The 27868-nt window shown below is 43.3% G+C and overlaps 4 protein-coding genes across 4 annotated transcripts in view; 1 reads left to right on the top strand and 3 right to left on the bottom strand.

Annotated features, from left to right (window-relative positions):
- The window catches only part of arrb1 (arrestin, beta 1), a 22685-nt gene extending 18920 nt beyond the window's left edge, over nucleotides 1–3765 (top strand). Inside the window, exons 15-17 of the mRNA XM_062419996.1 lie at nucleotides 1439–1487; nucleotides 3216–3390; nucleotides 3655–3765. Coding sequence (XP_062275980.1) covers nucleotides 1439–1487; nucleotides 3216–3390; nucleotides 3655–3765 — 335 coding nt within the window. The remainder of the gene's footprint in view (nucleotides 1–1438; nucleotides 1488–3215; nucleotides 3391–3654) is intronic.
- Nucleotides 3766–7821: 4056 nt separating this feature from the next.
- or55e1 (odorant receptor, family 55, subfamily E, member 1) lies at nucleotides 7822–8796 on the bottom strand (the record flags this gene model as incomplete). Its single annotated transcript, XM_062419995.1, has 1 exon — nucleotides 7822–8796. A coding segment is annotated over one exon (975 nt), but the record flags the coding sequence as incomplete, so codon positions are not given.
- Nucleotides 8797–12212: 3416 nt separating this feature from the next.
- On the bottom strand, nucleotides 12213–13145 carry LOC133981109 (olfactory receptor 52N2-like). The gene has a single exon (XM_062419994.1). The coding sequence runs from the start codon at nucleotides 13143–13145 to the stop codon at nucleotides 12213–12215; it is 933 nt and encodes a 310-aa protein (XP_062275978.1).
- Nucleotides 13146–21577: 8432 nt separating this feature from the next.
- LOC133981108 (olfactory receptor 52N2-like) lies at nucleotides 21578–22510 on the bottom strand. The gene has a single exon (XM_062419992.1). The coding sequence runs from the start codon at nucleotides 22508–22510 to the stop codon at nucleotides 21578–21580; it is 933 nt and encodes a 310-aa protein (XP_062275976.1).
- Nucleotides 22511–27868: the final 5358 nt, after the last annotated feature.

Here is a 27868-nt window from a genome sequence, read left to right as displayed (position 1 = left end):
GATCAACAGGGAAACAAACCTTAGTACCAGAGATGTTCTGTGTTCTTTACTCGTTATGTTGCTAAATACTATATATAATAAATATAATAATAATTATAATACTAATTAATACTTATTAATACTTAAAATTAAAATAATTTTTCTAAAAACAACTCTGCTTGTTTTAAAATGTATTTAATCAGATGTTATGCCTTTAATTTCCTGTATGAAGCTGCTTCCTCAATGTCTGTGAAGAAGGATTCAGACCACAGAAAGTCCAGGACTGTCTCCTAAGAAGGGTTAGGGGTTAACTGTAGGGTTACTAACCCTACAGCTGATCCACAGCTGATCTACAGCTGATCCACAGCTGATCTACAGCAGCTGGGATCCACAGCTGATCCACAGCTGATCGATCTACAGCTGATCAGCTGTAGATCGATCAGCTGTGGATCAGCTGTGGATCAGCTGTGGATCGATCAGCTGTGGATCAGCTGTAGATCGATCAGCTGTAGATCAGCTGTGGATCAGCTGTAGATCAGCTGTGGATCAGCTGTGGATCAGCTGTAGATCAGCTGTGGATCAGCTGTGATCAGCTGTGGATCAGCTGTGGATCGATCAGCTGTGGATCAGCTGTGGATCAGCTGTGGATCAGCTGTGGATCAGCTGTGGATCAGCTGTAGATCAGCTGTGGATCAGCTGTAGATCAGCTGTGGATCAGCTGTGGATCAGCTGTGGATCAGCTGTGGATCAGCTGCTGTAGATCAGCTGTGGATCAGCTGTGGATCAGCTGTGGATCAGCTGTGATCAGCTGTAGATCAGCTGTGGATCAGCTGTGGATCAGCTGTAGATCAGCTGTGGATCAGCTGTAGATCAGCTGTGGATCAGCTGTGGATCAGCTGGGATCAGCTGTGGATCAGCTGTAGATCAGCTGTAGATCCGATCGCTGTAGATCAGCTGTAGATCAGCTGCTGTAGATCAGCTGTGGATCAGCTGTGGATCAGCTGTGATCAGCTGTGGATCAGCTGTAGATCAGCTTGTGGATCAGCTGTAGATCAGCTGTAGATCAGCTGCTGTAGATCAGCTGTGGATCAAGCTGTGGATCAGCTGTGGATCAGCTGTGGATCAGCTGTGGATCAGCTGTAGATCAGCTGTGGATCAGCTGTGGATCAGCTGTGGATCAGCTGTAGATCAGCTGTGGATCAGCTGTGGATCAGCTGTGGATCAGCTGTAGATCAGGCAGGAGTGATGATGAAGGAACCAAACATTGAAATGCTGCTCAGATCTGAATCCCATGGAGAAGAAACTCTGAGCTGTGATAGTGAGGCTGGTTCAAAACATCTGACTAAAAACACTGAAGCAGCAAACTGTGATATCTGACTATATTATATTATATTATATTATAATCCTAACCTATAATATACATTATATTATAACATTAACCTCTCTGTTTCTCTTTCAGCTGCTGATGAAACTCCAATAGACACAAACCTGATCGAGTTTGACACACAGTAAGAAACCCTCTCTCTCTCTCTGTCTCTCTCTCTCTCTGTCTGTCTCTCTCTCTCTCTCTCTCTCTCTCTCTCTCTGTCTCTCTCTCTCTCTCTCTCTCTCTCTGTCTGTCTCTCTCTCTCTCTCTCTCTGTCTCTCTCTCTTTTTCTCTCTCTCTCTCTCTCTGTCTCTCTCTGTCTCTCTCTCTCTCCCTCTCTCTGTCTCTCTCTCTCTCTCTCTCTGTCTCTCTGTCTCTCTCTCTCTTTCTCTCTTCTCTCTCTCTCTCCGTCTCTGTCTCTCTCTCTCTCTCTCTCTCTCTCTCTCTCTGTCTCTCTCTCTCTCTTCTGTCTCTCTCTCTCTCTCTCTTTCTCTCTCTCTCTCTCTCTCTCTCCGTCTCTGTCTCTCTCTCTCTATCTCTCTCTCTCTCTCTCTCTCTCTCTCTCTCTCTCTCTCTCTCTCTCTCTCTCTCTCTCTCTCTCTCCCTCTCTCCCCCCCCTCCCTCCAGCTGCTGATCTGATTGGCTGTTAATGTGTTCATCAATAAGTGCCAGCAGAGAGCTTTCAGCATCAGTGTGATGGGTTAGATGGGTCTTAATGCATATTAATGGTTCTGTGGGAGCAGCAGGAAATGGAAACTAACCTGCAGTCAGCAGCTCTGCACTCACAGAGAGGCAGCACCACACCCTGATCCTAACCCTGATCCTAACCCTGACCCTGATCCTAACCCTGACCCTGATCCTAACCCTGACCCTGATCCTAACCCTGACCCTGATCCTTAACCCTGACCCTAACCCTGATCCTAACCCTGATCCTAACCCTGACCCTGATCCTGATCCTGATCCTGACCCTGATCCTAACCCTGATCCTGATCCTAACCCTGACCCTGACCCTAACCCTGACCCTGACCCTGATCCTAACCCTGACCCTGATCCTAACCCTGACCCTGATCCTAACCCTGATCCTGATCCTGATCCTAACCCTGACCCTGACCCTGATCCTAACCCTGACCCTGATCCTAACCCTGATCCTGATCCTGACCCTGACCCTGACCCTGACCCTGACCCTGACCCTGATCCTGATCCTAACCCTGATCCTGATCCTGATCCTGATCCTGATCCTAACCCTGATCCTGATCCTGATCCTAACCCTGATCCTGATCCTGAGAGTTAACAGGTGGAGGAGGTAGGACCCAATAGTAGCAGAGAACCAGTGAGCAGTTTGGAAAAGTCTTTATTACAGTCGACAAGGTAACTGAACAGCAACAGGCAGACAGGAACAGGTGATACTCGAGGTCAGGGACAGAAGGCTGGAGCGTTTACCGAGGAAGACGCAAAGTCAAAATCAGGCAGGGTGGAAACCAGAGAATCAGTCCGTGAATCAGAGCTGGAAGATCTGACATGAAGCAAAGAGTGAGAGGACAACAGGAGTTTATATACAGACGACTGTTCCTGACCCTGAGAGTTAACCCTGATCCTGATCCTGAGAGGTAACCATGATCCTGTTCCTGACCCTGAGAGGTAACCCTGATCCTGAGAGTTAACCCTGATCCTGAGAGGTAACCCTGGATCCTGTTCCTGAGAGGTAACCCTGATCCTGTTCCTGATCCTGAGAGGTAACCCTGATCCTGTTCCTGACCCTGATCTTGTGTTTGTCTTTAACTCTGCTGGACTTCTTATCATATAATCATATATAATCATATATGATAGTTATGGCCCTTAACGCTCTCTTCCCCTATCTTCTTTGCCTCAGCGATGATGACATCGTCTTTGAGGACTTCGCCCGCCAGAGGCTGATCGGGGCGAAGGACGACGAGGACGAAGATCCGGTGGATTCTCCAAACTGGACGACAGATAGAGGCGATGAGCGCCGGCCGCCGCCGCCGCTGCTGCTGTTTGCTGCTATTTGTAGTGTGGAGCTAACGGAGGTTACCTTAGGTCAAACCAGTCTGGACACCCTTTAAACACTCGGCGGTGTTTGTGTTCTCGTTCATGTCCGTCTCTGCGTCCTGCTGGCACAAAGCTAGAAGACGTCCGTCGTGTTTTCAGAAGGAGGAAGTGTCGTTGGGCGGCGCGGCGTCGTCATAGCGACGGCTGACAGCATGCCTCTGATGTCACTTTGTTGTGTGTGTTTGCATTCGGGACGCAGCAGGAGTTACGCTGCGTCCAGAGTAGTTTCTGTGTCGTTTTAGAGGCTCTTCATCAACACTGCCGACCGGCCAATGGCGTCCGACGTCCGTCTGCAGGACACCAAACTGTCAGAGAGCCAATCAGCTGAGAGCATCCGGGGCCTCGTTGCATGAAACACATCAAAACTTTCAATGATTAAATATCATCAGTAATCTTTATGGCCTGAGATGGTTTGTTGTTTCATGTTTTTCATGTTGATCATTTCTCAAATCATCTTCAGTGTTTAAGGATTCACAGGTGAGTCTGTTGATCTCAGTCATTTATACTTTCTGCTTCTTTAGCTGCTTGTGTTCAGACTAAACTAATCTGAAGGAAAAACTTTAATATTTCTCAAATGAAGACACCAGAAGAGTTCTCAGGAATAGTACGAGCATTTAATTACAATATGATTCAAACTATTTAAAGTTCAAAAGTGACATTATATCATTATATCATTATAATATTATACATATATAACATTATATCATTATAACATTATAACATTATAACCTTATATCATTATAATATAAATATAATAAAATCACTGAATGGATGATTTGGAAAATGATCAGCTGGGATGTAAACAGGAAGTATTAATTAAAAAAAGTTTAAATAAATAAATAAATAAACCCCGTCAGTACAAACATTTATGTTATTATTAACATCCAAAGTAAAAAAGTTGTATTAGTGTGTGTGTGAGTGTGTGAGTGTGTGTGTGTGTGTGTGTATGTGTGTTTGTGTGTGTGTGTGTGTGTGCGTGTGTATGTGTGTGTGTGTATGTGTGTGTATGTGTGTGTGTGTATGTGTGTGTGTGTGTGTATGTGTGTGTGTGTATGTGTGTGTGTGTGTGTGTGTGTGTGTGTGTGTATGTGTGTGTGTGTGTATGTGTGTGTGTGTGTATGTGTGTGTGTGTGTGTGTGTGTGTGTGTGTGTTAAATGAGAGCAGACTGTTTCTTTATGAATTAACGTTATTTTCACTGTAATATGAATTTTACAGCATTAAGATCAAAAACACAAAATGTTAATTTTATTTTTAATTTGAAAGGGCCGACAGGAAACTGTATTTACTGCATCTTTAATAAAAAGACATTTGTGGCCACCAGTGTGTTTGTTTTTGCTTCATGATGTTTTTAATATAAATGAAACTGTTGATAATAATGAGCTCAGACACTGAAGCTGAAATGTGAGAGTTTAGAAATAATCATGATTTAAAAACAAACTATTTTAATAAGGATCATTAAATGTGCCTCTTGGAGAATAGTCAGATATCAGATATCATGTACACGATACAGCACTAAGTATCAAGATTACACTGCATGTTCACATTCGCCCATTAAGATTTATAGTCTGAACTTCATGTTTCTGCTTTTTATGATTAAAATCTGATGATCAGCTCTTTAGCTTTGGATGTTTATTATGTTCCAAGTTAAATGTCCTGATGGGCCGAAGCAGTCTGTAATTATCACAGTTTCTGTTGTTCTTCAGGAGAATCTAGACATGATCTGTCCTCTGGCTCCACCTACAGGACACATTTAGTCTGCAGTCTGCTGTCCTCTGGCTCCACCTACAGGACACATTTAGTCTGCAGTCTGCTGTCCTCTGGCTCCACCTACAGGACACATTTAGTCTGCAGTCTGCTGTCCTCTGGCTCCTCCTACAGGACACATTTAGTCTGCAGTCTGCTGTCCTCTGGCTCCACCTACAGGACACATTAAGTCTGCAGTGTGCTGTCCTCTGCCTCCTCCTACAGGACACATTTAGTCTGCAGTGTGCTGTCCTCTGGCTCCACCTACAGGACACATTTAGTCTGCAGTCTGCTGTCCTCTGGCTCCTCCTACAGGACACATTTAGTCTGCAGTGTGCTGTCCTCTGGCTCCTCCTACAGGACACATTTAGTCTGCAGTGTGCTGTCCTCTGGCTCCACCTACAGGACACATTTAGTCTGCAGTCTGATGTCTGAGTAGTTTTATTATTTAATAAGAATTTGAACATTGGACCTCTTTTATTTGGGTTCAAACAAACATAAATATAATTTACCTAGATAATATTACTTACAAACAATGCAACATAAAATAAAGGAAAACAGCAAAGAATTGTAAGTTAAATACAAAACGAAAGAAAAATAAACATAATAAATAATAATAATAAAACATTACAAAAATCTGAATTATGTTCTACAATCTTTAGTAATCAGAGTATTTGTTGAGTTTAGTTTTGTGTCTGCAAAGAGAGAATCAGGCATCTAACTGTGAGATGAAAGGAACATCAGTATAAGTTATTGATTGTCTAGTTGAGTGTTGGTGTAGGGGAGAACGGGGTTGGTAGTCTTTTAATTAGTAATGAAAGCCTAAAGTGTCAGGTAGGAATAGAGAGGTCTGACTCTCCTTCAACTGATTCTGTTCTAAAGATATGGGCTGTCAAATATGTCTTAGTGCTACACCATGGAGGTTGGTAGTAAGACACCATGGAGGTTGGTAGTAAGACACCATGGAGGTTGGTAGTAAGACACCATGGAGGTTGGTAGTAAGACATCATGGAGGTTGGTAGTAAGACACCATGGAGGTTAGTAGTAAGACACTATGGAGGTTGGTAGTAAGACATCATGGAGGTTGGTAGTAAGACACCATGGAGGTTGGTAGTAAGACATCATGGAGGTTGGTAGTAAGACATCATGGAGGTTGGTAGTAAGACACCATGGAGATTGGTAGTAAGACATCATGGAGGTTGGTAGTAAGACACCATGGAGGTTGGTAGTACGACACCATGGAGGTTGGTAGTACGACACCATGGAGGTTGGTTGTCTCTGTGTTATTTTAATGGGCGAAATTATAAAATGTATACAGTCTTAAAAAAATATTTAAAATGTTTAGTTTAATTGAAATTGGTAGTCTTTTAATTAGTCATGAAAGCCTAAAGTGTCAGGTAGGAATAGAGAGGTCTGACTCTCCTTCAGCTGATTCTGTTCTAAAGATATGGGCCGTCAAATATGTCTTAGTGCGACACCATGGAGGTTGGTAGTAAGACACCATGGAGGTTGGTAGTAAGACATCATGGAGGTTGGTAGTAAGACACCATGGAGGTTGGTAGTAAGACATCATGGAGGTTGGTAGTAAGACATCATGGAGGTTGGTAGTAAGACACCATGGAGGTTGGTAGTAAGACATCATGGAGGTTGGTAGTAAGACACCATGGAGGTTGGTAGTAAGACATCATGGAGGTTGGTAGTAAGACAATATGGAGGTTGGTAGTAAGACATCATGGAGGTTGGTAGTAAGACATCATGGAGGTTGGTAGTAAGACATCATGGAGGTTGGTAGTAAGACATCATGGAGGTTGGTAGTAAGACACCATGGAGGTTGGTAGTAAGACACCATGGAGGTTGGTAGTACGACACCATGGAGGTTAGTAGTAAGACACCATGGAGGTTGGTAGTAAGACACCATGGAGGTTGGTAGTAAGACACCATGGAGGTTGGTAGTAAGACACCATGGAGGTTGGTTGTCTCTGTGTTATTTTAATGGGGGAAAATGTAAAAAAAAAATGTATAGTCTTAAAAAAATATTTAAAATGTTTAGTTTAATTGAAATACAACAACCTAACATCTCCTGCACCAAGAGAACATAAACAGGAAAAATCCTTCCGTTAAGAGCCTTTTTTATCCTTATATAACAATATTATACAGTTTATCTCTCTGACTGCTCTGAGCTTCACATCTGGAGGAGTCTGACTCTTGTTTGTCTTCCTGACAAAGTTCCTGCTCATTTTGTTATCTTAAAAGAAAGAAAGAACTAGATATATGAAACCATATATTTATATAAACCAACATGTGACAGTAAATGATGATTTTAATTTATTATTGTGTCCAAATGAAAAGAGTCTCAGAGCAGAAACCAGATGCAGCCGACTTATAAACATTAACATTGAACAACCGTTGTGTCATCATCATAGCACCAAAACATCTCTAGTTTCTGACATTTCATTCAATAACAAAGTTCTCATCATAAAAAGGACAATACAGAAGAAGATGGGACTCATTTCCTGAATAGTTTTAAATCTGCTGACTTCTTAAAGATTTTGAGGCAGAAAGACAGACGTCATCCAGCTGATTCTGTTTGACTTCAACACTTAAAGTTTAATCTCATCACGAACATAAACATCTGGAACAGAACATTCACACATTAGATCTGTGTTTAACTCTTACCAGCAGGAGAAACTTTCACCATCACGATTTTCTTTGCTCTCAGTTTGAAAAGTCGATAAAATCCGTTTCTGATTTCTTTGGTCCGAACTCCGTAGATGACGGGGTTGACGGTGGCCGGCAGCAGGATGTACATCAGTCCCATGAAGGTGTTGGCGTCGGTCGGTATGTGGATGTTCAGGTTGTGAGAGAGGAAGGTGACGCTGCCGACCAGGTAGAAACACATCATGACCATCAGGTGAGTCCCGCAGGTGTGAAACGCCTTCCGCCGCTCCTCGCTGGCACCGGCGCCACGCAGCACGACGCTCAGGATCTTCACGTAGGAGAAGAAGATGAGAGGAATGTCCACTCCTACGAAGCAGACGATCACCGCTACGCCGGCCGCCCTGCTGCTGGCGGTGCTGCCGCAGGCCAGGCTGACCAGCGCCATGTGGTCGCAGTAGCAGTGCCGGATGCTGTTGGAGCCGCAAAACCGCAGAGAACCGGCCAGACCCACCAGCGTGGCCATGATGGAGCCGCTGCGCACCGCGGTGAAGAGCAGCAGCTTCACGAACACGGACGAGTCCACGATCTCTGCGTAGCGTAGCGGCTGGCAGATGGCCACGTAGCGGTCCAACGCCATCGCCAGCAGCAGAGTGGACTCCACCGAGGACAGGAAGTGAGTGACGAACATCTGAGTCAAGCAGCCACCCAGCGAGATCCGGTCCCGGCCCAGAAGGAGGCCGAGGAGCGCGTTGGGGACGATGGCCGTCACCACGGAGACGTCGACCGCACAGAGCGCGGCGATGAGGACGTACATGGGCCCGTGCAGACTCCTGGTGCTGCAGATCACCTGAGCCAGCACGCAGTTGCCTAGCAACGCCACCAGGTAGCAGACGCACAGCGGCAGCGCCAGCAGACGGCCGTGGTTCTGCAGCGCCGGGAACCCATGAAACATGAAGCTGCTGTGGGAAAAGTTCATGCTGAGAGACACACACACACACACACACACACGCACACACACACACACACACACACACAGTTTATCTATGTTAAAGTAATTAAACACATCAGAGTCAGAACGGTTCTGCTGCTTATTATTATTATTATTATTATCTTTATATGTTTTAATCATGCTGAGAGAAGTGAGCAGAGCCCCCCCTCCCCCGCCTCCCCCTCCTCTACACCCGTTAATTACTGTAATACACTGTTTACTGGGAACCAGAATCAGCTCATTACTCTGATTGTAATTGACTTTAATGCTCTAATAAAGCAGTAAAACAGCTCAATGAAATATTAAACACATTTTATTATCACATTATTATACTCATCAAACTTTCTGTTTTATTATTTTTATTAATTTTTTTGGGATTTACCTCTCCTTGCAGTTTATATGCTACCAATCAATCATTTATAAATCAATTAGTTCTTAACTGTTAAATAACAATCACAGAACATCTGAACCTTGTGTACCATAAAGTCTATCATATTGATCATTTAATGCTTTAAAGTTCAAATACTTGATTCCTCATAATCATTTAAAACCTTTGAAGTTGACAGTTGACTGATTCTATATTATATTAAAGGATCGACACACTTACCTCATCACATATTCAGCCAATCAGGAAACGTCATGAAAATATGTTTCTGAGTCTAAATGTCTGAAGCATCCCAGACGATGAAGTGATGAATCTACTACTGAACCCTTTAATACTCTGACTGCTCCTGATGAGAATGAGAGAGGATCAGAAAGTCAGAAAGTAATAAAGCATTGAGCCTCTACAGATCAGATCATTAACATTCAAACAGCTGAATCTAAAACATTTACTCATGAATATAAAACGTTTAAAACATGAGAAACAGTTTGTTTAAATGAATCTCAGGAAAAGAGACGAAGGATGAAAAGCTCTGATAACTAACCCTAAAGTATTATCAACTATATGTATTTAAATGTTATTATACTGTTTGTTATTATTGATGCATTCATGTGTAGTAATGATAATAAACAGAGTATCACTGAGTTAAAGCTGCAGCTATATATATGTTATAATCTAACAGTAATATAATATTTCATAACAGTGAATAAACAGCTTTTACTGAACTTATTTCATCCTGAGAACATTAAACAGTTTATATTGATTATTAACAGAAGTAATAAAACATGAATGTTCCTACCTGCCACCGGTCATCGGACTCACCCCCCCCTCTAACCCTCTAACCCTCCAACCCCCCAACTCTAACTCTAACCATATATAACCCTAAACCCCCCCGATTGGTCTCCGCTGGGTTTAAACATCAGGCTCAGCCAATCAGAGGAGAGCAGGCTCATCTGTGTGGCTTCATTTAATCACAGCACAAATGTTTCATGTTTATCTCATTTTAACATTTAATAAATAATAAATAATAAATAATAAATAATAAATAATAAATAATAAATAATAAATAATAAATAATAAATAATAAATAATATAACTGCAAAAATAAAGTTGTTTGTTTTGGTTATGATATAATTTATATTTATTATGTTGTCATATTGATCCGTAGTAATAGAGTCACATGTTCATATCTTATTGGGGGGGGGCTACTTTATGAGTTCATGCACTTTGTCATGAGTTGATCTTTTTTGTTTTTGTTAATAAAGTTATTTTAGAAATCTCAGTGACTTCTGTTGTTAAGTGTTATAAACAAGATCATTATTATATTATTATTATATCATTGTGTTGTTATCTGGAATATAACTCATAATATTCACTAATAATAATCATTTTAAACTTGTTTTATTAGCTTTAAATGTTTCTATGGTGCTGAAACATCTTCTCTGATATTATATATATATCTTTAAACGTTCAGCAGAGATCAAACAGTGATTTTATTTCATATTAAAACAATAAATGAAAGCAGGGAAACCCTCAGAGGTTTGTTGTTCTTGTTGCTCCTCAAAGCTAATTGGCTCAGAGCTCAAACAGCTGCTGCTAATTACCAGCTGGGACTCATTAACATTATTAAATATAAATATATATATAACAATAACAATATGACATAATTACAACATGTAGCTCACAGGATAAGTGTTGTATGTAATGTAACATTTGATAATAAACACATTTAATGAATAAACAGTTTTTAGGATAATAGAATAGAAAGTCTTTATTGTACAAAGCACAACGACACTGAGATAAATAAATAAATAAATAAATTACCATTATTTAATGCAGTTTGGTGCATTTATGGCTTTGGCTTTAAGCTGTTGTGTAATCTATTAGTGCAGCAGCTGGGTGAGATGGTGGGGGGGGGGGGGGTGATGGCTATCCTGTCTGCAGCTCAACCAACGAGTCCTGGGTGAGATGGGGGGGGGGTGATGGCTATCCTGTCTGCAGCTCAACCAACGAGTCCTGGGTGAGATGGGGGGGGGGGTGATGGCTATCCTGTCAGCAGCTCAACCAGCGAGTCCTGGGTGAGATGGGGGGGGGGGGGTGATGGCTATCCTGTCAGCAGCTCAACCAGCGAGTCCTGGGTGAGATGGGGGGGGGGGGGGTGATGGCTATCCTGTCAGCAGCTCAACCAGCGAGTCCTGGGTGAGATGGGGGGGGGGGGGTGGCTATCCTGTCTGCAGCTGTGCAGACCCTAATCCACAAACACATGCAGCAGGTCCAAACGCTCAATGGAGCAACTATAAAAGGGCACAAGCAGTTTATGTGAGAGTTGATAATTCCTGAGTAATCACAGGAAGTACAGTCTCTGCTCACAGGAAGTACAATCTCTGCTCACAGGAAGTCCAATCTCTGCTCACAGGAAGTACAGTCTCTGCTCACAGGAAGTACAGTCTCTGCTCACAGGAAGTACAATCTCTGCTCACAGGAAGTCCAATCTCTGCTCACAGGAAGTACAGTCTCTGCTCACAGGAAGTACAGTCTCTGCTCACAGGAAGTGCAATCTCTGCTCACAGGAAGTACAATCTCTGCTCACAGGAAGTCCAATATCTGCTCACAGGAAGTACAGTCTCTGCTCACAGGAAGTACAGTCTCTGCTCACAGGAAGTGCAGTCTCTGCTGTGCCTTCTTAATGACAGCAGTGGTGTTGCTGCTCCAGGTCAGATCTTCCACTATGTGAAATCTGATGAACAGGTTTTATTTCTGCTGGAGTCTTTGACCAGCTGCTGAGTCTTGGTAGTGTTCAGAGCCTCGTCCCAATATGCAGCATCAGCATTTATATCCTTATACTATATGTTGTTAGCGTCACTATGTGTCTGTGTAATGCTGCTGCTACACTTTCCCAGCTTGGGATCAATAAAGTATATCTATCTATTTATATACTAAATTAAATATTTAATGTAACTTACTGTTTGATTTAACTTAAACTATTTAAACTATGATTTATTATTTAATATAAATACATATTCATATTTTAGGAGCAGCTCAGCGTCTTCAGGATGTGCTGCCGGATCTCGGTGATTCTGATGCCGTAGATGATCGGGTTGAAGCAGCTCGGGAACAGAAGGTACAAGGTGCTGAAGAAAACCCGAAACCATGCAGGAAGACCGTTTCTGATCCGATACGACAGGAAAGCCACGAGTATGATGGTCAGGCTGACGGTCATCACCACGATGTGAGTCACGCAGGTGTGCAGCGCTTTCATGCCCGACTTACCGGATCCGAGCGCTGAGCTGAAGATGATGATGTAGGAGGTGCTGATGAAGAGGAAGTCGACCACAGAGATGCAGAACACGGAGATCAGTCCCAGCACACTGTTGACAGCGGTGCTGCCACACGCCAGCTCCACCAGCGCCATGTGCTCACAGAAACAGTGATTTATAACGTTTACAGAGCAGAACGGCAGCGACCCGGCCAGAATCACCACCAGCGCCACCAGGAGGACGTTTCTCACCACCAGTGGAATCACAAACCGGAGGAATCCGGGTAATGCCATGCGTTGGTGGTAGTAGAGCGGCACGCAGATGGCAAAGTATCGGTCCAGAGCCATCAGCAGCAGCAGAGTGGACTGAAAGGCTCCCAACAAATGGACAAAGTAAATCTGAACCAGGCAGCCAATCAGAGAGATTCCCCTCCAGTCGAACAGGAAGCTGAACAGCATGCCGGGCACGAAGAACAGCGGCAGGCACACGTCCACGCAGGCCATGCCGGCGATGAGCACGTACATGGGCGAGTGGAGGCTCCTCTGAGAGACGACCACGTACAGCAGCAGAGAGTTAGCCGACAGAGACACCACGAACATGATGAAGAACGGGACGAAGAGGACGGGACGAAGAGCTCCCAGCTCATTGAAGCCGTTCAGGATGAAGAGCTGGTGTGAGGTGATGTTCTCCGTCCGCGGCTCCATCCTCCTTCTGTCCAATCAGCCTGACGACAGAAAGACATTTAAAGTTCAGTTCAGTTCCTTTGATCATTGCATTGATCTCTGAGGCTCTTACACATAAAAACAGCAACAGACAATAAACCAGCAAACAATGAAACACAAAAACTAAATACACTATGGGTTAAAAAAGAGAATATAAAATGTCAGCAATAAATAAATAAATATAAATACAGATGCTGTTATTAATAAGAGCCGGTCCAGCTGAGCTTCACACACAGTCTGTACTATTACACATTTAATGAGTTCACTTGGTTAAAAGCTGCAGCTGGTGCTGCTAACTGAGTCTGGATGATGTCTTCAGTGCAGCAGCCACAGAAGGACACACACAGTCCCACCATTAAACATCAACCCATCAGTCAGAGATGAGTTAACAGGTATTTAAACACATGATAAATACAGAGGTTGTAATTTAAGGACCAATCTGAGCCTGATCTCTTCTCTTCTGCTCATTTGTCTCGTCCAACAACCAAAAACACAAATCTCAGCTCAGATGTAGTTTAATAACTGGAGTGAAAAACACTAAGAAGTAAAATTATTCAATAAGTTTAAGACATTGCATTTAACTCATATATATTTGATTCATATTGTAATCTTCTCGTCGAGAAGCTCGGGTTCGGGGGAACCTGTCTGCCCTGACAGAACGTTCGCCGCTGGCTACACGATGGACTCGTGGGAGAAGTGGAGGGTCGTGTGCCTGGCGATTCTTTCCGTTGAGGACATCGAGGATCTCTACATATTCGGAACCATGATAACAGGCTATCTGCTGATTGGATTAGGCATTGCCCTGGTGTATCCTAAAATTCGGGGGTATTCAATTCGGGGGGTATTCAACAGTTAGTGAAGCTGAGAAACGATATTCAACAGTTAGTGAAGCTGAGAAACGATATTCAACAGTTAGTGATGCTGAGAAACGATATTCAACAGTTAGTGATGCTGAGAAACGATATTCAGCAGTTAGTGAACCCTAACCCTGAAACACTGAGAGGAAAAACATCTTGTATATGTACGGACAGGATGATTGCTGTAATTTCGTTGTATTTCGGTACAGTGACAAATAAAGCCTATATTGATATTGATATTGTAATTCTGCTTCTATCCATCCTGGCAGAGAGGAGATCTGAGGTTTCACATATCATACAAATCTAATGAAAACTTAGAATAATAAAACTTTCTGTACTTTTTCAGTCTTCAGCCAACAAACACTAAAGTCATTTAAATTACAAACATGTTAAAACATCTTCACTGCTCTGTAAACAGATATATGAATATCATCTGTCTGTTTAACTGAACCTTCAGACATGAAACAAGCTAAATATACCAGATTCATTTTGCTCACATCTCCAAACTAACTGAAGTCTGCACAGTTCATTCAAGCTTCTCTCATTTAGTCTCAAATGACAGAAAGACAAACATTTCCAAACAAGAGAACAGCTGTTATGAGTCCAGAGGAAGCTGAGAAACAATATTAAACAGTTAGTGAAGCTGAGAAACGATATTAAACAGTTAGTGAAGCTGAGAAACGATATTAAACAGTTAGTGAAGCTGAGAAACGATATTAAACAGTTAGTGAAGCTGAGAAACGATATTCAGCGGTTAGTGAAGCTGAGAAACGATATTAAACGGTTAGTGAAGCTGAGAAACGATATTAAACGGTTAGTGAAGCTGAGAAACGATATTCAGCAGTTAGTGATGCTGAGAAACGATATTCAGCAGTTAGTGATGCTGAGAAACGATATTCAGCAGTTAGTGAAGCTGAGAAACGATATTCAACAGTTAGTGATGCTGAGAAACGATATTCAGCAGTTAGTGATGCTGAGAAACGATATTCAGCAGTTAGTGAAGCTGAGAAACGATATTCAGCGGTTAGTGAAGCTGAGAAACGATATTAAACAGTTAGTGAAGCTGAGAAACGATATTAAACGGTTAGTGAAGCTGAGAAACGATATTCAGCAGTTATTGATGCTGAGAAACGATATTAAACAGTTAGTGAAGCTGAGAAACGATATTCAACAGTTAGTGATGCTGAGAAACGATATTCAGCAGTTAGTGAACCCTAACCCTGAATCACTGAGAGGAAAAACATCATGAAGCATTTTAACAAACAAACCTCACAGAGAGCAGAGTCGGCTCATATCTCCTCAGGAGGATTCACATCAAGAGAGAAGTAAAAACACTCAAAGAGATTCAGCCTGGACATGTTCTACACATAATAATAATAATAATAATAATAATAATAACAATAATAATAATAATAATATAATAATAATAATAATATTAATATAATAATAATAATAATAATAATAATAATAATAATAATAATAATAATAATAATAATAATACAGCAGATCACAACACAAGAATTAAGACATATGACTCATGAAGAGTGAAACCTGAAGAGCTGCTGACAGCTTTCAGCTCTGCAGGAGACTAACAGCAGCTTTGACTTTGTCTGCAGTGATGATGTCAGAAGCTGACTCTGTCCCTGATGAACAGTCACGCAGCTCCTGACGCTGCTATTGGCTGCAGAGACAAAGTTTGACAACTCGTCATTTTATTGATGTGATGATTAATAATCACAGAGCAAACTTTTGAGTACTTTACTGTAGTACAGTTTGAGGTACTTGTACTTTACTGCAGTACAGTTTGAGGTACTTGTACTTTACTGCAGTACAGTTTGAGGTACTTGTACTTTACTGTAGTACAGTTTGAGGTACTTGTGTAAGCCACAGAGCAGTTGATGGATGATAATGCAGCCTCGGACATCTGTCATATTGTCTTATTTCAGTATTTACACTAAACTTCAGTATAAAGGTAGTGAGTGGGACATTTAACAACCACATTTAAGGAGCCTTAAAATGTTGTATTGGATGCATTAGATTGTACAGGTATGCTCATACATACATACAGTATAAATAAAGAGCATATGTATGTATCATGTATATATGCAGCTATATTACTAAACTTTGTCTTTTCCGATGTAAACACACACTTCAGGGTAAAAGTGAGTAGTTGTAACTTCCTGTGGTGGATCAGGTCTCTGGACAGTGAGGGTGATTTCATCATTGTTTACTGTATCTCTGACCTCCCTCCCTCCCTCCCTCCCTTCCTTCCTTCAGGTTGAAGTGTCAGTGTGGTCTCTGGACAGTGAGGGTGATTTCATCATGTTTACTGTATCTCTGACAGTAATGAGCCTCAGCGGAGCTCCAGCAGCTCTTTCCATCTGTAACAAACACCAGGCCGGCTCCCCACAGACTCTGTGTGGACACTTGGACACTCTGGAGGCTCCGGCCAGCTCCGCTAACAGGCCAATTAGGACGCTCTGAATCACAGGGAATCATGGGAGGATGCTCTGCTGTCACTATGGTTACCACTGAAAACAAAGCAGCTTCAGGCCACAATGTTTAATCTGAATAAACTTTGAGAAGAGCAGCAATCAGGGAGCTGCAGACTGACTCCTCAGCAGAGAGAGAAAAATGCTCTAAATAAGGTATTTCAATTATTCTGATGACACTGCTATCAGACAATAACTCAGTAACAGCCTCCCAACAGACCACCAAACACTTCTCAACATGATGTGCAGAGAACTACTTCCTCCTCCTGAATGTCACAAAAACAAAATAACTCATATTCGACACCTGCAAGAAGACGACTACCCCAACGCACCACATATGCATCAACCAACCAGTGGACATAGTGGACAATTTCAAATACCTCGACATCACAATTGACAATAAACTGACTTTTGATCAACATACCGCAGATATCCACAAACTCATCCGAACACTCAGGACTCTCTCTGTCAAACCGCAGTATCATTGAATCCTTCTGTATTGGGCCCTCTGCTAGTTCACCATGCTCTCTTACAAAAACAGAAATAAGATACTAAAAATCACCACTACGTGCTCCAAAATAGCCCCTCCCCCTCCTTTTCAGGCATAGACACCTTTATTTGATAGTTGCCAGACAGGAAACATGGGAGAGAGGGCGGGGAGTTCTGGTCCTCTGAAATGAGGCCAATGAGGAAGTAACTTAAAACTGCATTCTATCAAAAGGCCACCAGGGGGCGACCGTTTTGGTGTCAAAAGGACTTCCGTCTCTATACAAGTCAATGGAGAATTCACCAACTTCTCACTTGATTTCTAACCTCAGTAAACGTTTTCAAAATGTGTTTATGGTCTCAATCGCTAGTTTAAAGCCTTCTTCAATGTCAATGTCAATGTCAACTTTATTTATATAGCACATTTAAAACAGCCAATGGCCTACCAAAGTGCTTTACAGTAAAATAAGCAGAAACAATAAAAACAAACAATAAAAGCTATACTCCGCCAAAGGCCAAAGTGAAAAAGTGGGTTTTAAGTAGCGTTTTAAAAGTGGAGAGGCTGTTTGCAGTCCGCACAGTAAGCGGTAAATGTGTTCCACAGAGCAAAGGCTCGATCTCCTCTAGTTTTTTTGAAGGATCGGGGAACGTCCAGTACCACCTGGTTAGCTGACCTAAGGGCTCTGGAGGGCTGATGCAGTTTAATAAGGTCAGACAGGTATTCTGGGGCCAGCCCATTCAGAGACTTAAAAACAAATAAAATAATCTTAAAATCAATCCTGAACCTAACCGGAAGCCAGTGAAGAGAAGAGAGCACCGGAGTTATGTGCTCTTGTTTCTTTGTACCAGTTAGGAGACGAGCTGCTGCATTTTGAACCAGCTGCAGGCGGTTAAGCTCTGACTGGTCAATGCCGACATACAGGGAGTTGCAGTAGTCTAAGCGAGATGTAATAAAAGCATTGATAACTTTCTGGCTGAGATAGGGTTTAACTTTGGCTAGAAGCCTCAGCTGAAAAAAGCACCATCGATAATAACACCAAGATTCCTGGCGTGGGATCCTATGTAAGGTGCTAGTGGGCCAAGGGAGCTGGCAAGGATCTGAACCAGGTCAGGGCGACCGAACAGGACAACCTCTGTTTTGTTTTCATTTTCAATGCAGTATGATGTTCATTTGGGACATTTTGGCCTCCCTGATTTTATATGTGACGATAAAGCAGGGTATGCATTAGGGCGTGGCTACGTGGTGATTGACAGGTTGATTGGTTCACAGGTTCAGGAGGGCGCCTCATGCTCCTCCTGATGCCCATATAAGTAGAATCCCTGTTTTTATTTTTCCCAGCATGCACCTGAAATTTTCAAGATGCCGCTGCTCAGATCCGATACTATTGGCCTCCGAGCAGCAGTCCACAAACCAATGGGTGACGTCATGGATGTTAAGTCCATTTTATATACAGTCTATGGGTGTGACATGCAGTACGGGTCCGCCGGGCGGGATTTGAACCGGGGGCCACTGCGTACGTGGCATGCGCTCTAACCAAGCGAACACCTGCGCGGAAAAGATGTATTTAATATTACAGTACTAAGCTTATTATTTATTTCATCTGTACAACTGTTGATGTATAACCTCATTCTCATCTGCTGGATATATTTCTCTAGTTATATCTCTATGATCTATATGAAGTAGCAGCTGGATGCCAAACCAGAACAGACATGAATACCCTAAACATTTACATCCTAATGGCTTCAATGAAGAACACAATCAAGTGGTCTCTCAATAAAAAAAAGGTCTTTGAACCTGTTTTATGAAAGTCCGAACAGCTGATAGTTGTTTAACTGTGTTATTAGGACCCAAGAGCAGATACTGAGACAGTGGGTGGTAGAAAAAGGGATTTATTTGGAAAAGGGTTCAGTCCAATAGAGGAAGGCTGGCTGAGGCTGAGGAGGAGAGGAAATGGTTCAATAGACACTAGACACTAGAGTAAAGCGGACACAATGGAAGACCAGTGTTCTTATGTTGAGGCTGATTAAGGTAGATGGGAAGCAGTTGTGCAACAAGCAGCAGCTCCAGCCAATCAGGAAAGCCACTTTCAGACTCTGGAAGAACTCAAGCAGACAAGAAACTAATCCACAGTTATCTAGTTATTATTGGAACATCTGTATAATATAATATAATATTATATATAACATATATAATATAACATATTGTAGCAACCCTGCAATAATGTTCTGTGAGTTAATGACATGTTTGGGATTGAATGAGTAGGTAGGGGGCTGTGCGAGTGAGTATGAGGGAGCTGGAAGAGAGAGCTAAGGGCACAGTGGGAGTTACGGCTAACCTTTGTATGTTTTTGGTTGTTTTGGCGTGGTTACGGCCCACAGTAACCTGTACTGTTACAGCAATAAATGGTGGCGGACGCTACATTTGGTGTCAGAAGTAAAATACCGGAGTAGTCCCTGCTAAACTCCGTTAGCCGCGGCTAGCCCGGACTCGGCTAACTCTGCTCCGACAGACGGAATGGCAGCGCAGCGGGACCGGACCGGCGCTCGTCCGAAAGTCAAGGAAGAGGTGATGGACAGTTTTTATGCTGGTACACCTTGGCGTGAGGAGGAGTTTGACCGTACTTCAGGGCACCTGGCTCGTCTAAAACAAACAGCCAGGGAGCTAGCTGCTGCCGTCGGCTTTGACTCACCGAGCTCGGAGGTGCACACCGGAAGTGACGCACGGCCGGACATAAACAAAGATCGCTGCGGCCAGTGTGACCAGCTCCAAGTGAAAATGCTAAAATACTCTGGCCTTCCATGCTCAATTTGAACTGTTAGCACAGGCTGCAGGCTGGTCTGAGGACAGTAAGGTGCTCCAGCTGGTCCTGTGCCTTACAGAAGAAGCATTAACATGTTTGCTGCTGTCCCAGCCGAAAGAGCTGACTGTGGGGCTTTAGTTGAGGCTCTAAGGCGGAGGTTTGGACAATGCAGCCAGCCTTGCGTCCTGCGTTCAGAGCTGTCAAGCAGGCAGAGACAGTCCGGTGAGCCGCTCCGTGTATTGGCTAATGACATTGAAACCCTGGCGATGAGAGCCAGGGTTTCAGACCACTAAACAGCGTGACCAAGAAAGACTCATACCCACTGCCCCGCATCGACGAGTCTCTGGACTTGGTGTCCGGCTCGTCCTGGTTCTCCTCTTTAGACCTACACAGCGGGTTTTGGTGCCTCTCAAAGTCAAAGTCAAAGTCAAAGTCAAAATCAGCTTTATTGTCAATTTCTTCACGTGTTAAGGCATATAAAGGAATGGAGAAGACGTTTCTCACTATGGTGGAACAGATAGTGCACAGGCACAACAGATAAGACGTTGATGTTTCCTAACACTAAAGAGTAAACATTGAAGTGCACAAGACCTTTACTAATATAAAACATAGAATAGATAGACAGTAAGATCAAATAAGATTTAGGAGTCTACTTGTAAATGTAGGAAGTAGCAGCATAGGTTTCTGTATAGTTAAGTTGTGGTAGTGCAAAAAGTCAGTAATAGCAGCAGAAAGTTCTGTAAGATGTATTTTTAACAGAAACAGTGCAAAAAGAACAGTCAGTAAATAGCAGCAATTTCAGTCTGTGGGGGGGGGGGGGGGGGGGGGGGGGGGGTTCAGCTTTCTGACAGCCTGAAGGATATGGCTGGAGGGAGTGAGGGGAGAGAGTTCAGGTTTCTGACAGCCTGGTGTATGAAACTGTTTTCAGTGCAGCTACGGAGGCTCCTATACCTCCTTCCAGAGGGTAGGAGGGTGAACAGACTGTGTGCGAGGGGGCTGGTGTCGCACACAATAGAGGTAGCTTTACGGGTGAGGCGGGGTGGCGTATGTGTCTTGTAAGGAGGGGAGTGGGGCACCAATGATCTTACCAGCTGGGTTCACTATGCGTTGCAGTGCTTTCCTGCTGTATGCAGTGCAGCTACCGCCCCACACAGTGATGCAACTGGTCAGGATGCTTTCAATGGTGCCCCTGTAGAATGAGTTCAGGATGGGTGTGGGAGCTTTCGCTTTCTTGAGCTTGCGCAGGAAGTAGATGCACCGCTGGGCTTTCTTCGCCAGTGATGCAGAGTTGGTGGTCCAGGAAAGGTCCTCACTGATGTGCACCCCCAGGAATTTGGTGTTGCTCACTCGCTCCACAGCAGCACCTTCGATGGTCATTGATGGGTGTTCGGTGTGGCCTTTCTGGAAGTCAAACACAATCTCTTTTGTTTTGCTGACATTCAGCAGGAGGTTGTTGTCTCTGCACCTCGTGGTCAGAAGGTTGACCTCCTTCCTGTAGTGGGTTGACCTCATTCCTGTAGTGGGTCTCGTCGTTCCTGGTGATGAGACCCACCAGAGTTGTGTCGTCCGCAAACTTCCCCATGTGATTGGTGCTGTGGGTTGGTGTGCAGTCGTGAGTCAGCAGGGTGAAGAGCAGGGGACGGAGTGCCTCGTCCCGATATGCAGTATCAGCATTTATGTGCTAAATTAAATCTTTAATGTAACTTACTGTTTGACTGTCTTCTAAGTTTCTTTTTTTATATCATAATTGTGACTCATAAAGTGAGAATGTTCATATTTTAGGAGCAGCTCAGCGTCTTCAGGATGTGCTGCCGGATCTCGGTGGTTCTGATGCCGTAGATGATCGGGTTGAAGCAGCTCGAGAACAGAAGGTACAAGGTGCTGAAGAAAACCCGAAACCATGCAGGAAGACCGTTTCTGATCCGATACGACAGGAAAGCCACGAGTATGAGGGTCAGGCTGACGGTCATCACCACGATGTGAGTCACGCAGGTGTGCAGCGCTTTCATGCCCGACTTACCGGATCCGAGCGCTGAGCTGAAGATGACGACGTAGGAGGTGGTGATGAAGAAGAAGTCGACCACAGAGATGCAGAACACGGAGGTCAGTCCCAGCACACTGTTGACGGCGGTGCTGCCACACGCCAGCTCCACCAGCGCCATGTGCTCACAGAAACAGTGATTTATAACGTTTACAGAGCAGAACGGCAGCGACCCGGCCAGAATCACCACCAGCGCCACCAGGAGGACGTTTCTCACCACCAGTGGAATCACAAACCGGAGGAATCCGGGTAATGCCATGCGTTGGTGGTAGTAGAGCGGCACGCAGATGGCAAAGTATCGGTCCAGAGCCATCAGCAGCAGCAGAGTGGACTGAAAGGCTCCCAACAAATGGACAAAGTAAATCTGAACCAGGCAGCCAATCAGAGAGATTCCCCTCCAGTCGAACAGGAAGCTGAACAGCATGCCGGGCACGAAGAACAGCGGCAGGCACACGTCCACGCAGGCCATGCCGGCGATGAGCACGTACATGGGCGAGTGGAGGCTCCTCTGAGAGACGACCACGTACAGCAGCAGAGAGTTAGCCGACAGAGACACCACGAACATGATGAAGAACGGGACGAAGAGGACGGGACGAAGAGCTCCCAGCTCATTGAAGCCGTTCAGGATGAAGAGCTGGTGTGAGGTGATGTTCTCCGTCCGCGGCTCCATCCTCCTTCTGTCCAATCAGCCTGACGACAGAAAGACATTTAAAGTTCAGTTCATTTATTATTTAATAATAAATAATAAATAATATAACTGTAGGATTTTAATAATAAATTAAAGCTGCATGCAGCGATGAACGGGCCCCTCGCCCCCCCCACGCACCGCCCAAAACAGCGAAATGTGCCGTACGTGCATGTCGGTGCATGCTGCAGTCGCAGGGCAGACACATCGGGCACGTAGACTTCTTGGCACCCGGGCTTTTATTGAACATTGTGTGATGGGGCTAACTCACACTGCCTGTGTCCAGTAGATGGCGCTAGAGATCACCCACCAATTATATGTCATGTTGTAGTGTATGATGTGGAGAACACATCCTGTAAATTTCATATAAATCGGATAATGTTTGTCATATGAGGCTGACTTCCTGTGTCCAGTAGGTGGCGCTGTGTATATGACACAGTATTGATGCATAGATGTGTTCAGGGCGGTACCCTCTACATGCGTGATCATTTGGTGTAGATCGGACGATGTCTGTAGGAGTTATAAGGACTTCCTGCTTTCTGGCGAAGGATCGAATGGCGAAGGGACTTGTCGGCACCGCCACGCCCAAACCGAATCCCTAATCACAAAGAGTTTGATAACTTTTCATCTCCAATGTCTCAAGATGATTCTGAGTGAATTTGAAGTCGGTGTATCTTACAGATACAATAGGGCCTCGCACTGGTCAGTGCTCTTGCATTGATCTCTGAGGCTCTTACACATAAAAACAGCAACAGACAATAAACCATCAAACAATGAGACACAAAAACAAAATACACTATGGGTTAAAAAAGAGAATATAAAATGTCAGCAGTAAATAAATAAATATAAATACAGATGCTGTTATTAATAAGAGCCGGTCCAGCTGAGCTTCACACACAGTCTGTACTATTACACATTTAATGAGTTCACTTGGTTAAAAGCTGCAGCTGGTGGGAAGAAGTGCTGCTAACTGAGTCTGGATGATGTCTTCAGTGCAGCAGCCACAGAAGGACACACACAGTCCCACCATTAAACATCAACCCATCAGTCAGAGATGAGTTAACAGGTATTTAAACACATGATAAATACAGAGGTTGGAATTTAAGGACCAATCTGAGCCTGATCTCTTCTCTTCTGCTCATTTGTCTCGTCCAACAACCAAAAACACAAATCTCAGCTCAGATGTATTTTAATAACTGGAGTGAAAAACACTAAGAAGTAATATTATTCAATAAGTTTAAGACATTGCATTTAACTCATATATATTTGACTCATATTGTAATTCTGCTTCTATCCATCCTGGCAGAGAGGAGATCTGAGGTTTCACATATCATACAAATCTAATGAAAACTTTCTGTACTTTTTCAGTCTTCAGCCAACAAACACTAAAGTCATTTAAATTACAAACATGTTAAAACATCTTCACTGCTCTGTAAACAGATATATGAATATCATCTGTCTGTTTAACTGAACCTTCAGACATGAAACAAGCTAAATATACCAGATTCATTTTGCTCACATCTCCAAACTAACTGAAGTCGCTCATCACTTTCCTGGAAGCTTCTCTCATTTAGTCTCAAATGACAGAAAGACAAACATTTCCAAACAAGAGCAGTTAGTGAAGCCTAGAAACGATATCCAGCATTGAAACATCATGAAGCATTTTAACAAACAAACCTCACAGAGAGCAGAGTCGGCTCATCTCTCCTCAGGAGGATTCACATCAAGAGAGAAGTAAAAACACTCAAAGAGATTCAGCCTGGACATGTTCTACACATAATAATAATAATAATAATAATAATAATAATAATAATAATAATAATAATAATAATGATAATAATAATACAGCAGATCACAACACAATAATTAAGACATATGACTCATGAAGAGTGAAACCTGAAGAGCTGCTGACAGCTTTCAGCTCTGCAGGAGACTAACAGCAGCTTTGACTTCGTCTGCAGTGATGATGTCAGAAGCTGACTCTGTCCCTGATGAACAGTCACGCAGCTCCTGACGCTGCTATTGGCTGCAGAGACAAAGTTCGACAACTCGTCATTTCATTGATATGATGATTAATAATCACAGAGCAAACTTTGTTTAGTTTGTTTTCAAAGTGCCTTTGAACGGGTCAAAGTGCCTTTAAATAGGTCAAAGGGCCTTTGAACAGGTCAAAGAGCCTTTAAACAGGTCAAAGTCCCAATAAGGGAAATTAAAAGGTTATTTTATTATTTCCTTATATCTACAGTGTTACATTGTGTTAGCAGCTGTGTCTTAATGTTTGGGTTCATTCTGTTACATTTGTGCTTTTAATATTATTCTTTTAATCAGTTTGTTGACAGAAAGCATCAACATACAGGTTTACTGTGTTTATTAATAACAAACCTATAAAACCTCTCAGCAGATTGAGAGTCATCTCGTAGAGGTCAGGGGTCAACAGGTCATTTGTGATAAATGCCAGTGTGGGGCTTTTCCATAATTCAGGTACTACTTGTCTACTTGGAAGTGCTAGTTTGAGTGGGCCCAGCTGCAGGAACCGACACTGGTACCGGTTGCTGATATGAGCCAACTTTAGGAGGATGATCATGATGACAGGACATCAAGTGTTGAGTGTGATGCAGTGGCCGTTTGTTTATCTATAAGATTAAATGCCCCCTTCAGTCAATGACTCATCTGAGACTGTTGCATTGATTAGCTCTCACCTGGGGGATTAAATGAAACCCTCCCTTAGTGGTTCTGTTCCATATCTAGAAGCCATGTTGGATGCCCTCAACCAATCCAGCAGCAGAGGATTCTCACTGACAGGAGCTAACATCATGTAGGATGACCTATGACCTGACTCCTTCACCAGTGTGTCACCAGCTGGCTCAACTCCATCATCACCAGCTTCAAACTTATGAAGAAACCTTACGTCACTAAACATCTTTCTGTTACTAACATCAATAAATATTGTTATAAACTTCCAGTTGGTCCTTATTGATCCTCACTGAGCTGCTGCTGTTGATAGCTCACCTGGCAGAGCTTCTCACAGATAAACACAGGTAGGGGACATAATGTCTCATATCATTAATAACAATGACCATTAAAACACAAGCAGGGCCTGAGCAGGGCAAGCAGAAACCATCAACACACTGCAACAACAAAAAGAGCTTTTAACTTGCTTCTGATGCAACAGACAACTTCAGGGACCATCATATAAATACAGGTTTCATCATGTTTGTCAAATAACCGAACACACAAAACATCAGTCTGAGGTACTAGTACTTTACTGTAGTACAGTTTGAGGTACTAGTACTTTACTGCAGTAGAGTTTGAGGTACTTGTACTTTACTGTAGTACAGTTTGAGGTACTTGTACTTTACTGCAGTACAGTTTGAGGTACTTGTACTTTACTGCAGTACATTTTGAGGTACTTGTACTTTACTGTAGTACAGTCTGAGGTACTAGTACTTTACTGCAGTACATTTTGAGGTACTTGTACTTTACTGTAGTACAGTTAGAGGTACTTGTACTTTACTGTAGTACAGTTTGAGGTACTTGTACTTTACTGCAGTACATTTTGAGGTACTTGTACTTTACTGTAGTACAGTTAGAGGTACTTGTACTTTACTGTAGTACAGTTTGAGGTACTTGTACTCTACTGTAGGGTTTGAAGCCACAGAGCAGTTGATGGATGATCACCCTTGGACATCTGTCATATTGTCTTATTTCAGTATTTACACTAAACTTCAGTATAAAGGCCTCAGAATATGTTTGACATCATCTACATCTACTCACTACAAATCACAATAACCACATTTAAGGAGCCTTAAAATGTTAATGAAATATATTTTGTCGGCTTCATTAACGTACAAGAGGCCAAAATATTAGGAACACTAGTAGAATCATGGCCGAGCTGCATTAGATTGTACAGGTAGGCTAATACATACATCCAGTATAAATAAAGAGCATATGTATGTATCATGTATATATGCTATAAGCTATATTACTAAACTTTGTCTTTTCTGATGTAAACACACACTTCAGGGTTCATTCAGCTGGACTCTGTGGTCTTCATGGTGATCCTCAGTAGAACTTCAGGAGCTCAGAAATCACCTGTTCAGGTAAAACCAAGAAAACGTTATTCTTTAACCTTCGTGTCGTCCTCCCGGGTCAAATTGACCCGTCTGTTTTGACTGTTCCTTCCTTCCTTCCTCCATCTCCATTTCTTCCTTTCCTTCCTCCCTTCCTTCTTTCCTTTCATCCCTTCCTTCCTCCCTCCTTTCCTTCCTCCCTCCTTTCCTTCCTTCTTCCTTCCTCCCTCCCTCCCTTCCTTCCTTCTTCCTCCCTTCCTTCCTTTCCTTCCTCCCTTCCTTCTTTCCTTTCATCCCTTCCTTCCTCCCTCCTTTCCTTCCTTCCTTCTTTCCTTCCCTCCTTTCCTTCCTTCTTCCCTCCCTCCTTCCTTTCTTTCCTCCCTCCTTTCCTTCCTTCTTCCTTCCTCCCTCCCTTCCTTCCTTCTTCCTCCCTTCCTTCCTTCCTTCCTCCCTTCCTTCTTTCCTTGCCTCCCTTCCTTCCTCCCTTCCTTCCTTCTTCCTCCCTTCCATCCTTCCTTCCTTCCTCCCTCCCTTCCTTCCTTCTTCCTCCCTTCCATCCTCCCTTCTCCCTCCCTCCCTCCCTCCTTCCTCCCCTGTGGTCTCTGGACAGTGAGGGTGATTTCATCATGTTTACTGTATCTCTGACAGTAATGAGCCTCAGCGGAGCTCCAGCAGCTCTTTCCATCTGTAACAAACACCAGGCCGGCTCCCCACAGACTCTGTGTGGACACTTGGACACTCTGGAGGCTCCGGCCAGCTCCGCTAACAGACCAATTAGGACGCTCTGCATCACGGGGAATCATGGGAGGATGCTCTGCTGTCACCATGGTTACCACTGAAAACAAAGCAGCTTCAGGCCTTCACTCTGGGTGTTTATGCTCCTGTGGATCGACCACTTTTTACTAAGTTGTTTCTCCAACAAAACCACACAAACTTGTTATTAGAAGATTAGGAATGAGGCAACATTCACACACAGGAGAGTCAATAGCATGAGATCATCTGGGTTTAAAAGACTATTACAGTATTCATGGTTCATGTTTTATCCAAATAACTACAAGTTGTGTGATTTCAATAAAAATCATCTTGCTGCAGAATATTAATACATCAGTCAAAAATATGACTGATTTCATCTCTTTTCATCTTTCCTTCATTCCATCCTTCCCCCCTCCCTTCCTTCTTCCTCCCTTCCTTCCTTCTTTCCTTGCCTCGCTTCCTTCCTCCCTCCTTTCCTTCCTTTCTTCCTTCCTTCATTCCTCCCTCCTTTCCTTCCTTC

Source organism: Scomber scombrus, chromosome 5 (genome assembly GCF_963691925.1).
Source record: "Scomber scombrus chromosome 5, fScoSco1.1, whole genome shotgun sequence".
In the NCBI taxonomy this organism is placed as follows: domain Eukaryota; kingdom Metazoa; phylum Chordata; class Actinopteri; order Scombriformes; family Scombridae; genus Scomber; species Scomber scombrus.
This window is presented reverse-complemented; position numbering and strand designations above follow the sequence as displayed.